General features: G+C 42.5%; 1 protein-coding gene across 1 annotated transcript; it reads right to left on the bottom strand.

Annotated features, from left to right (window-relative positions):
• Positions 1-3,003: 3,003 nt before the first annotated feature.
• On the bottom strand, positions 3,004-12,465 carry LOC117476179 (uromodulin-like). The gene is made up of 14 exons (XM_034122551.1): positions 12,399-12,465; positions 12,119-12,173; positions 10,098-10,338; positions 9,710-9,854; positions 9,528-9,624; positions 9,381-9,443; positions 9,074-9,276; positions 8,581-8,703; positions 8,091-8,278; positions 7,546-7,700; positions 5,959-6,204; positions 5,623-5,785; positions 4,811-4,913; positions 3,004-4,376 (listed from the first exon to the last, which is right to left on the bottom strand). The coding sequence occupies exons 1-13, from the start codon at positions 12,463-12,465 to the stop codon at positions 4,824-4,826; spliced, it is 1,836 nt and encodes a 611-aa protein (XP_033978442.1). The 3' UTR covers positions 3,004-4,376; positions 4,811-4,823.
• Between the last annotated feature and the right edge of the window lie 228 nt (positions 12,466-12,693).

Here is a 12,693-nt window from a genome sequence, read left to right as displayed (position 1 = left end):
GATTTCCTGTTTGTGTTTTTATCATGTTTTGTTGCCTATTAGCGTTTTATTTATTTTTTAACGAATTGTACGGTGTCCTTGGGTGTCATGAAAGGCGCCTAAAAATAAAATGTATTATTATTATTATTACACGCGATAACACCTCGGACAAAGGGGCTCATTAGCATATCAAAGGAGGTCATTTGCATAAGTAGTGGGGGGATGTGACCTGTCACTTTTTATGCATACTAATGTGATGGAAGGGGCATATGTATAACTACTCACATTACTTTTCAGCATAAAGCATTCCCACTAGCAATTTCTTCAGGAATTGCATTCTCTAGTTACAACTGTTACACATGCTGCTGTAACGAAAACATTTCCAACTTGGGATCAATAAAGTATACCTTATCTTAAGATGATCGATGGCTACTGCCATATTTGCAAAATTTGCCTCTGAACCTTGACAAGTGCATGTTTCAGGCTTATCAATTAACAGGAGGGGTCACAGACATAAGACCAGCTGTTAAATAAAGCTCTTCTGACCTTAGCTGTCATGTGGGTATATAGTAATGCTGCCCATTATGGACACAAGCAATTTTCACCCATTTATTAATTATATGTTTTAAATGTGAGTGTTTCCTATCCCCTAAACGTCCAGGGATGTACACAGTTTAATACCGGCAACTTCTTATTATGGGAAATACGAAAACGTCTTTTAAAACTACAATTCCCAGTAGAGACGTGCCATAGAACATGTTGCGAAACACACAATAGCCAGCATGTGTAGTTCTGGGGACGGGGTGGGGGAGGGGGGTGGTGGACCCATCCGAATCCAGTTTTGGATAGTCTGCCGTGGTTCCATCCCATTTCAAAGTGCTGTTTGACGCTCGGCGTAACCCTCGGCGCACTGCCACTCAAACATCCAATCACAGAGCTTGAGGACTAATCACGGGGTTTGAGCAAAGCGGAGAGAATACTTACTTCCGGGTATAAAATTATCTTAAAGGGGACCTATCATGCAAAATGTACTTTTGTATGTCTTTTATACATGAATATGTGTCCCCGGTGTTCCAGGGAACTCACCAAGTGTCAGAAAACACAACCCTCTCTATTTTCCTCCATACCCAAATCTCTAAAAAAGGGGCTGCAACGGATCTGATAAAAACTGATCCAGATTTGAACACTGTCCTGACGTCAGGACAGTGGCGCTACGGCTATTGGCCCAACTCCACCAATCAGGAGGAGACAGCCACGGCCATTGCCGTTCGAAAGCGCTGGAGACGCTGTAGTACATATGCCAGGCCGGTAGATGGTGCTGTTCTCACTGAATCTGCCCTTGCAGAGCAGAGCTAAAAAAAAAGTGCAAATTGAGCGAAATGAGGCATGGCTATAATGCATGATCTGTTTGGTATTTTGAAAACAGAAACGTATAAATATACCTTATATAGGTATGGCCCTACAATATATCATTTAAATATACCATGATAGGTCCACTTTAAGCAACTACTATGAGCTGCTCCGACCCTCGGTCCTGACGGACTCCAAAAGTCCGACATTATAGAATCAAACAAATATCCAAGAATAATTGTGTCTTATTGTTGAGTAAATAACAGTGTGTGGTTTAGAAAAGAATACAAAATTAGAAGGAAAAAACTATGAAACAATACAGATTTCAGTTTTCTGAGCCCCTACTCTCCCCCTAAATGATGGCAACAAAAGTCAGACATTATTCAATTAAAATAAAGAAGTAAACACAATAAGTGTGGCTTGATATTGAGTTAGAAAAAGGTTGATAAACGCTCTGAGAATGGATCTGCGGAGAGCATTTCGCCGCGATCCCAACTCGTCTATTACCAACGTTCAGGGAGCTCTATGCAAGTCAATGGGACTCCCTGATAGTTGAAACTCGACGCTAAAGGGCCCCCCTTTGCGTTGGAAAGTGACGACAGGGACCCTGACAACAGAGGCGAGTTGGGAGTGAGAATGTGTTGGTTTATAAGGTCAATATAGCTAAAACTCTTGGCAGGCTAATCTTAATGTTAGCTAATAGCAAAGGTAGCTAACGTTAACTAAAACCACCATGCCGTTCATGTTATAAGAGCTTTTCTGCTTATTAAAAACATGCTTACAATGTTACAAATTATAAATAACTGACACAAAATGTATGTGCTTCTGGTTTTGAAAGTTTCTGAACATACAGCCATCATATGGTGTCCTTTTTCTCAACCAAGGCTGAAAAAAACGTATTTTAACTGGTAAAATATGCAGTCTTGATCAAACACAAATCAATATTCTGTTACTGTACTGTGTGGTGACACGTTATGGGACATAATTCACCGTTGGGATTATTGTGTTGCAACCCGGACCCGTTAGTGAGGGTACCGGGTTTGGTGTCATTCATGCTAGCTTGAGTAGCAACAAGCAGATGTTACTTACCTTGTCTTCTGTCTAATGGATAATAAAGTGTGGAGTTCCATACTGAACACACCGCCTCTGACTCCCTTTCATCGGCTCTACAACTGTTTATTTCTGGCCTTACAACAGACGGACGCCATTTTGTGCTTAACTTCAAGCGGAATCTTCCCAAACTCGGATCAAACTAAAAAAATAGGCAGTGCTGATCAAACATTATTCAAGATTCTGTTACTGTCCTGTTTATTTCTCTACTCAAAAGTTTGCAGAAATGTATTTTAGTGCACTGTCTAGCTTTGAGATCGTTTTTACAACAGACGGATGCCATTTTGTGCTTAACTTCAAGCGGAATCTTCCCAAACTCGAATAAAAAATAGGCAGTGCTGATCAAACATTAACACACAGACACACACACACACACACACACACACACACACACACACACACACACCACACACACACACACACACACACACACACACACACACACACACACACACACACACACACACACACACACGCGCACACTCAATGACTAAACGACTGAGACTCATGTTTCTTTTTCCCACTCACTTTATTAATTGTTTTTGGTTCCATTAGTAATAAAATCACAATAAAGGTACAACAGCGTGCTATGAGGAATTACATCTGATCTGATCCTCTTCCTGGGTAGTCATCCACATTTCAGTTCTCATTCACTTCCTGTTTCCCTTCTTTAACACTCAGGTAGCTTTCAGGCTGTGCACATTTAAAAGAAGACAGTATATTAAAGAATAAATTATATATATATACATATATATATACCAGTGAACCCCTCTAAACCCTTCATTAGACACTTCTGTTATTTCACTAAAGGTGTTACATTTCTAAATCTAATTGTTACATTTATAGATATAATTGCTCAATGACTGAATGGTATTCATACGTCACATCACTTGGTGGACTAACCCTAACCTTTCTGCGTATAGTAATAAAATTATCCTAATAAAACCCTTTTCTGATCACTTTTCTTCATCGGACACATATTAAGATGTTACATTTCTAAATATAATCCATGTATTACTAAATAAAGTAAAGTATGTTTGGCTCATAGTAATACAACCCTAGTAAAGGTACAACAGCGTGCAACAACCTCTCCATTGGGAATGACTTCAGTCTGATAATAATTCACTTCTTTAAAACTCACAACGTCTCAAGTTAAGACGTTTTGTGCTTCTTCGTGTTTTCATTTTTGATCTGCGCTTCATTTTATTCTTGGAAAAACAAATATATCAAATGAGCGTAGAGTTTTAGACCATGTTGCTGTGGATTGGGATCATTGTAAATAATACATCGATGTTTGGCTATACCGTCATTTGATCTGAGCAGTACTCGTATATGTCCTGATGTTGCCAGCAGTGACAGGTAATACGTCTCATCTAATCTGGGTCTAATGGCAGAGAGGTGATCTTTCACTGAATGACTTGTGTTGTGTAGGAGTTCCTCGTATCAGCTGATCCTGTGTGTTTCATTGGAGGGGATGTTGTTGCGTAATGCTGCTGTATGCTTCACTTCTATTATTCCCCTAAAGATGTTACATATCTCAATCTTATTATCATTGGACTAAATAAAGTAATGCATGTTTTGCTCATAGTAATGAAATCATAATAAAAGTACAACAGCGTGCTCTGAGGAATTACATCTGATCTGATCCTCTTCCTGGGTAGTCATCCACATTTCAGTTCTCATTCACTTCCTGTTTCCCTTCTTTAACACTCAGGTAGCTTTCAGGCTGTGCACATTTACAAACAGACAGTATATTAAAGAAGAAATTATATATATATATACTAGTGCACATAGTAAAAGAACCCCTTTTCATTATTTCCCCCACATCATAAAGAAGTTAACACTCAGAATAACTGGAGTCCTCAGGAATAATCTCAGATAATGTGCCGGCTCAGTTTCACAGCAACAAGACCTTCATTTCCACCGTCAGGAATCAGCTGAGAACACAGAGACACTGCTGAGTCATGGTTTATACTTTGCTGCTTTGTGTTAATCAAGGAACTCGTTAAACATCGTGTTCATCAAGGAACTCGTTAAACATCGTGTTCATCAAGGAACTCGTTAAACATCGTGTTCATCAAGGAACTCGTTAAACATCGTATTAATCAAGGAACTCGTTAAACATTGTGTTCATCAAGGAACTCGTTAAACATTGTGTTAATCAAGGAACTCGTTAAACATTGTGTTCATCAAGGAACTCGTTAAACATTGTGTTAATCAAGGAACTCGTTAAACATCGTGTTAATCAAGGAACTCGTTAAACATCGTGTTAATCAAGGAACTCGTTAAACATCGTGTTCATCAAGGAACTCGTTAAACATTGTGTTAATCAAGGAACTCGTTAGGAAGAACAAATGAAGGTGCTGCCTACCATGCAAAGCTCTTCAGTTACTCCATCCCATAGTGATGAGGGCCGCGTTCCCATCAGAGTATTTAGCAGATCTGTGCCTCCTGCGAGCTGCCCCCCCACAGCTCTGTACACAGACAGGAAGTTAGCTTCACAGACAGGAAGTTAGCTTCACAGACAGGAAGTTAGCTTCACAGACAGGAAGTTAGCTTTACTCTGTGTGTAAGTACTCTGTGTTTAATCTATCTTCACACAGGTGTATTAGTACTCTGTGTGTTAGTACTCTGTGTGTTAGTACTTTGTGTATTAGTACTCTGTGTGTTAGTACTCTGTGTGTTAGTACTTTGTGTATTAGTACTCTGTGTGTTAGTACTCTGTGTATTAGTAATCTGTGTGTTAGTACTCTGTGTGTTAGTACTCTGTGTGTTAGTACTTTGTGTATTAGTACTCTGTGTGTTAGTACTCTGTGTATTAGTAATCTGTGTGTTAGTACTCTGTGTGTTAGTACTCTGTGTATTAGTACTCTGTGTATTAGTACTCTGTGTACTCTGTGTATTAGTACTCTGTGTATGTGTACTCTGTGTATTAGTACTCTGTGTACTCTGTGTATTAGTACTCTGTGTACTCTGTGTATTAGTACTCTGTGTATTAGTACTCTGTGTACTCTGTGTATTAGTACTCTGTGTATTAGTACTCTGTGTATTAGTACTCTGTGTGTTAGTACTCTGTGTATTAGTACTCTGTGTATTAGTACTCTGTGTATTAGTGTACTCTGTGTGTTAGTACTCTGTGTATTAGTACTCTGTCTACTCTGTGTATTAGTACTCTGTGTGTACCGGAGTGCAGGCCTGGCCCTGTGTGGGGCACAGCTCCAGTTTGCAGTGCAGGTAGATTTCACTGCTTCCTCCAGAGAACTCGAACATGTTGAAGGAGAAAACGCTGGACGTTCCCTGTCCGTTTCCCTGCATTTGCACCGTATCATCAGCAGGGTTCGGACATCTGCTCGGAGACAGGAAATACACAAGATGAAGTCTCAGAGTTTATTTTGTTCGAACAGTCAGAGTTTATTTTGTTCTAACAGTCAGAGTTTATTTTGTTCTAACAGTCAGAGTTTATTTTGTTCTAACAGTCAGAGTTTATTTTGTTCTAACAGTCAGAGTTTGTTTCCTCACCCGTTGATGATGAGGTCATATCGCAGATTACCGTCAGGTGATGCCTGATTGGTTGCCCAGCAGGAGTCTGTCACCATGGTGACCATGTTGGCGTCCAGCCCCACCGCCTCCAGCTGCAGCCAGACCTTCTGGTTCAGCAGGATCTCCGTGTTCGGGCCGACCGGCTGCAGGAGGCCGGCGTCGCTGAAGGAGCTCATCGTCAGAGTGTAGTTCCACTCTCCAGATACGATGTGCTGCACCACAGAGCTGCACACACACACACACACACACACACACACACACACACACACACACACACACACACACACACACACACACACACACACACACACACACACACACACACACACACACACACACACACAGTTTATCAATGTGACGCTTGGATCTGTGGTACATTAACCTGTTAAGCCCTGAGCCTGTTTTTCAGGTCTCAGGCTCGAAAATGACATTCCCAGAACAAACGACCATATCTTCCCTTCTAAAAGGGTTAAATTAATAATCTTTTTTCTCAAAGTAATGATAAACCTGTGAGTTGGATGTAGAAAAGTCAGAATCAATATAGATGTTTTTTATTTCAAAGAAAATTCAGATTTTACATAGTAAAAAACTGTAAATTATAGTGTCCGTCCAAAAATTCTTTTTTACTTATAGTGAAAACTACCCTTGGATGATGGGTTAGTAGACTAAAAGCATTAGGAATCCAAAGTACAACATATAATAAGTACCCTGTATCAAGATTGATGCAAAACAAGTGACATTTGACCTTTTTAGAGAGATTTAGCAAAAAGAAACCACTTCTGGGGTCATTTGGGTAGATTTTCCATATCTCTGGCCCCCCTTGCTCAATTTTGGTGGTTGACACCTCTTTCTGACCGTTAGAGCCAATAGAATCGAAGGGGGAGTCCCCCACACACACATTGTGAAGAGAAGAGGTGGGGGCTTCGCGCATGTAATTTTCCATCAGAGTGGACCTATCTCTAGCTTTGACATCTGGAAACGGAAAAGCAGTTTTAATGCTTATGGATTATCAGATATCATTTCAAAGGGACACAGACACATTAGATTAACCTATGGATTAACTTCAGCAGCGTTTTTATCGTTTTAATGCCATTGAAGACCACTTTGGAGAGACTACAGAGCCAAGGTAAAAATGTTAGCATTTTTAGCTACCTAGCGTCACCTGTTTTGATGTCCGTTTTTGCTTATAACGTCACAAATACATATAATTCAGTGGTAATGTCGGTGTCGTTAGATTCTGTGTCACCTCACGATGTGAAACGATGTGTTGGATGTGGTGAAATGATAAATAATAAGATTTTGTGAGTGATTTTCGGTGCAGTAAGGTGTTAGCATTTTTCGCTCGTTGCTAATTCAGAGGCTCAGTGTTAGCATTGTGGGTTTTCTTTTGAATTTTTTTTTTAAATGATCAGTTAGATGAGTTTCTTCCCGTTACATGGATATAAAACATTCATAGTTTTATTAAATGAACATGCCCTCAGACACTGTTTCCTGCAAGATGTTGAGGCAATGCCCCGGTACCGGGGTCTCTCGGGCTTAACAGGTTAAGGACCAGGTGACGCTCACCTCTCTTTGATCCTGAAGTACACACTCCTGACCCCTGGCTGTGTGTACTTGCAGGAGAAGTCGATCTGGAACTGGTCTCTGCGGGTGATGACTCCGCCTGATGAGCTGTTCGAGAACATGATGGAGTTCTTGTAGACGATCTGGCTGTTGTTTCTCTGCAATGTGACAGAAAATGAGTTCATTTAACGGCCACTTTATTCCAGTGCTCACTGCTGACGGTTCCATCCTGGCAGAGAACGGTCAGTGTTGGAGTTCACAGTCCAAACCATCCAGGTCATAAATCACATGGTCTATAATCAATAAAGGGAACTAGAGGAGATGCTCTCCCAGTATTTAATTCAAGTTAAACAGGGTGACTGAAGCCTGTGCCTTCCCTTCCATCGATCATAAAGAGGCAGAACAACCTTCCAGCTCTTCTGAGTGCTGCAGGTGTCAATAACCAACTGAACAGGACTCAGTTAAAGCAGCTTTAAATGCTTCTCGTTTGCCCAAAAACGCTCTGAAGATAACCCGCCATGAGTCTAGAGGAAGTGATAACCACGCACCATGACCTCCGTCCCGCAGGGGGCGCTGTTGTTGAACCTGAAGGTCACCAGGTGGCTCTGGGGGTCCATGTGGCCCTTGCAGCTGGGGTCTTTGAGCTGTAAGGTGGAGAAGTCGATGCGTTTGTCGTCCAGCAGACATCCAGCCAGAACCACAGAGGCCGAGTTCTGCCTGCAGACTGTGGGATCGCCTGCAACACAACGACACTTCAACGACACACCGACACTTCAACGACACACCGACACTTCAACGACACACCGACACTTCAACGACACACCGGCACTTCAACATGGACTATAACGGGTAGTGGAGTTACTGACAGAATGTATTTGGCACTATAATGAAAGCTGTTTCTAATTCCACACTAAACAACATGTTATTTCTGGCAGAGCTCAGCATCAAAACAGCTGTTAGCAGCAGGCTGGTGGTAAATAACCAAATCCCTAATTCAGACCAGTGCAAGCAGAGGAAACGGTGTGATATGCTCCGTACCTAAAGACTTGGTGGCTTTGTACTTGGAGGCGAACAGAGCCCGACAGAAGCAACGGGTCGAACCGTGCTCCTCTCCACAGAACTCATGATCACTGCAGGGCTGCTGACAGAGAGGGGGGGGGGCTGCACACACACACACACACACACACACACACACACACACAACACACACACACACACACACACACACACACACACACACACACACACACACACACACACACACACACAACACACACACACACACACACACACACACACACACACACACACACACACACACATACACACACACACACACACACACACACACACACACACACAATGATTTACTTTTAAATTAACTTCATTCATTTATCTGCTCCTTTACTATTTTCCCATTTATTAGGGAGCCTTGGCTTCTGGTTACTTTTAGGATACATTTGATCAAATATGTCTGCTTGACTGCACGAGTTCCAGTGCAATATCCTCGAATGGAAATAGAGAATCTTACAGCAGCCAGAAGTTGACCTCCAGTCCTCCAGGGTCACGTTGGCTTCCAGGCTGCAGGTCTTGGCGTAAGCCTCCAAAAAGTGGCAGTCGACCCCATCCACTAACGGGTATCTGCACAGAGTGTGTGTGCAGGCGCTGATGTACGGCTCTGGGTCGGTGTGCTCGTGACAGGCGGAGAAGGGAGGCTGCTTCATGAGATTACAGCTGTTCAGAGGGAAGAGTTTTCCGTGTTACATTGGTTGATCTTGCAGAAACAACGCTGCTTATATGACATGACAAGACGAGGGTGTTCATGGCTCAGCTCTTACTGGTCGGTGGAGCGGTTGCAGTTGATGGCGCTGTCGACTGAGTCCTGGTATTGAATCTCACAGCTAGAGGGAGACAAAGATCACATTACATCTGAACCCTAATCCACATTATGACAAATAGGTCATATCAGTCGGACTGAGCGGTACCCAGGGAGGCTGATAGAGGACTTCTCTGCAGTCGGGGAGGTGGTCCACCTGGAGTTGGAGAGGCTGCCACACAAACCCTCTACAGCTTCAGGAAGTCCTGGAGGATGTGAGGGTAGAATTAAAGCTGTCATTCAGAAATAAATATGTAATATTCAGTCCAGATTGGAAGTACTGCTCTGTACCTGTCACATGTGCGCTGTTGCCATCAAAGAAGAGAGTCATGTTGGAGGACGGGAACTTAGCAGTGACTCCAGTCTGGTCCTTGGAGAGCTCCACGCCGTGCATCAGCTGAGCTGTGCTGCTGAGCACCAGGGCTTCACCACCAACCTACACACACACACACACACACACACACACACACACACACACACACACACACACACACACACACACACACACACACACACACACACACACACACACACACACACACACACACACACACACACACACACACACACACACACACACACAGAGGGTTTGTGATACACCACCACAAAGTAACTCCTAGCAGGAAATGATCAGCATTGCTTGAGCAAACACCCCCATAACTACAACGTGCTAACGTACCCGAACTCTTCCTCCTTGCTCCAGATACATGGTCACACCTGGCAGCGACAGGATCAGGTGGTCCAGAAGAGGAACATCTGTACGCCGGCGCTCCCTGAAAGCGGCCATGAGGTTGAAGCTGGCGCTGCCTTCAGACTCCATCAGACTGTAGGCACAGCGATCCTGGACAGAGTGCACTGCTCCGTGGAAACCGATCACCGTGGAGCCCGTCACCGTGCACACCACTGGAAGAATAGCGCACCTGATGGACATTCAATTCAACATTCAATTCAAAGGTTTTATTGTCATATGCACAAAGCTACAGTGTAGAAATGGCGATGACATTCTTCTGACCTGAGCTCCTCCAACGATGCAACATATATAATAAAAAGAAAGAAAAAAAAAGTAGTGCAAAAAGTCTATATACATGTAAATAGAATATGATATGTAAAAGAACAGATGGAGAGGGACTCACAGTCTGGGTCTTTTTAAAGACAGACATACTTTACACTCATCCTAAACTCATAGGAAATGAATCCTTCTCAAAGTTCACAATATGACACATAAAGGTCAGTAAAGTTACATTCAGCCGGTGAAACACGTACTAATATAATAATATCTCTCTCATAAATACGTGTGGAATACTAAACATCTTGAAGTATTTTATAAAACAGGCCATACAGTGATATTATGTTGCATTATGGGTAATGCTCAACTCTACTTGGGACAACCCGGATATCTGCGGTTTGGTCTGGTTTATGGACGCAACACTGATGGAGCTCGCCTCGGAGGATTTACACATGTGTAAAGCATGGAGGATCGGTCAAAGGATCACTTTATAGGAACACTGCACACACACCGAGACGCTGTGCATCCATCTGGATCTCTTTTCATAAAGTGTCCGTCATGAGGCCCACCATGTCAAACAAGTGCAATGGGAAATAAGTGGAGAACGTTCTTTAGGATTTATAGACTGCACCATTCTCCAGCTGATCAGAAACAATAATGGATGGACTTAAAACCCCTTTCCACTGAAATGAGAACCGTGTTAGTTCGGACGGTTGGTTCTCAATGTTGGACCAATGACCTGTTCATTTGACAGCACTGTTTACGTCCCTGCATTTTCCAGACAAGCCAGCTTAGGCAAAAACTACAACAATAGCGGGCTGCATTGGAGCTGTGCTCTCGGTGCTCTTCTTCAGATCCAGGTTGAACTGTTCCCACTAGGATTCAGAGGCATTCACCGTTGCTTTAGTGACAGTCAGTAATTCACTGCTGACTGTCACTAAAGCAACAGATGCAGATTTCCCCAGTGATTCATATTTTGTTCAGTTTTAATGTACAATGTTTGACGTTAACTGCCAAACGTTTCCCTGTATCATATGGATGATGTTAGCATAGCCAGTCTGAAGAAGCAATAACCAGATTAAGAGCCAACAAACTAAATTAAACTTATTTAAAATATATAACACATGATATGAACATTAGATGGTTACGGCGTTTTAATTATTCACCATAAATGCTTTGTATGAGTACATGTTGCTATCATTGAGTCATTTTCCGTTTTCTACCGGCGTTCTTTCAATAGGATTTCACTTGTGATCTGATATGAAAACTTGTGTAGCCTACAGTATGTAGTGATCACACCTGAAAGCTGGTATGAAAACAACAGGAGAACGGGTCGTGCTGCTCCTCAAAACGGGCCGTGAGAGCGAACGTATCTCTACGGCTCTAGTGATCTGACCCAGCCTCCACACAGATCTGGTTCTTGGTTCCAGTTCAGCAGTGCTCTGGTTCCTAACACCAACCAGTTTTGCTCATGGAAACAATGAAAGGACTGGTGAGCTATCGGGCACTAGCTCTGAACTGACCCTGGAACTGCTTTGGTGGAAAGGGGTAATAGAAATAGGAACAGATTCATCAATAACTGCAATAATCCTCAGGTGGATAATATCCTCACTCTCATGGAGGGTTCGATCACATGGGACACTTTATTCAAATCAGTCAGACCTTTATTCCTGATATAAAGAGCACATATTTACGTGTTGTCTGCTTGGCAAACCTCCTCGGGCCCACATGCAGTGTCATTAGAGAGGACTGCAGACAGAGAACAGAGTTCAACAGAGCAGGGCTCTGCGCTGGGCCCTAAGTTGGGCATCTCTGAACCGGCTATTATAGCGCCACCTTGGAGGAGAATGGAGGTAATGATATTACACTTCAGTAACTACAGGCAGAATTTAAGATAGGGAAACAACAGACATGTTTTAATATCACATTTAACTTAGAGGATCCCTTTCTTTGGGAACCCCCAGACCAGCTTACCTGAGCCTCTGCATCCACTCAGGTCTCGAAGAGTAGATGTTCCTGCAGGATGCTCCCAGGTATCCATCACTGTGCCACCGACTTTTGAAGAAATGTTCTAGTAAAGGATTAAACAGAATGTATTTGTATGTATATTATTTATTTAACAGGGACATTGCACACTAAGAACCATTTCTGTAAATGTGCCAGAGTTAGCCAAGAGGCTCTTTTACAGCTGTAGTCCCTGGACAGATGTTTGAACCTTAAAAACACATTTAAAATAACAAGTAAATACAATCAGTGAAAACAAAGGTAA

Source organism: Trematomus bernacchii, unplaced genomic scaffold (genome assembly GCF_902827165.1).
Source record: "Trematomus bernacchii unplaced genomic scaffold, fTreBer1.1, whole genome shotgun sequence".
In the NCBI taxonomy this organism is placed as follows: Eukaryota; Metazoa; Chordata; class Actinopteri; order Perciformes; family Nototheniidae; genus Trematomus; species Trematomus bernacchii.
The sequence above is the reverse complement of the archived record's forward strand: the minus strand, read 5'-3'. Positions and strand labels throughout refer to the sequence as shown.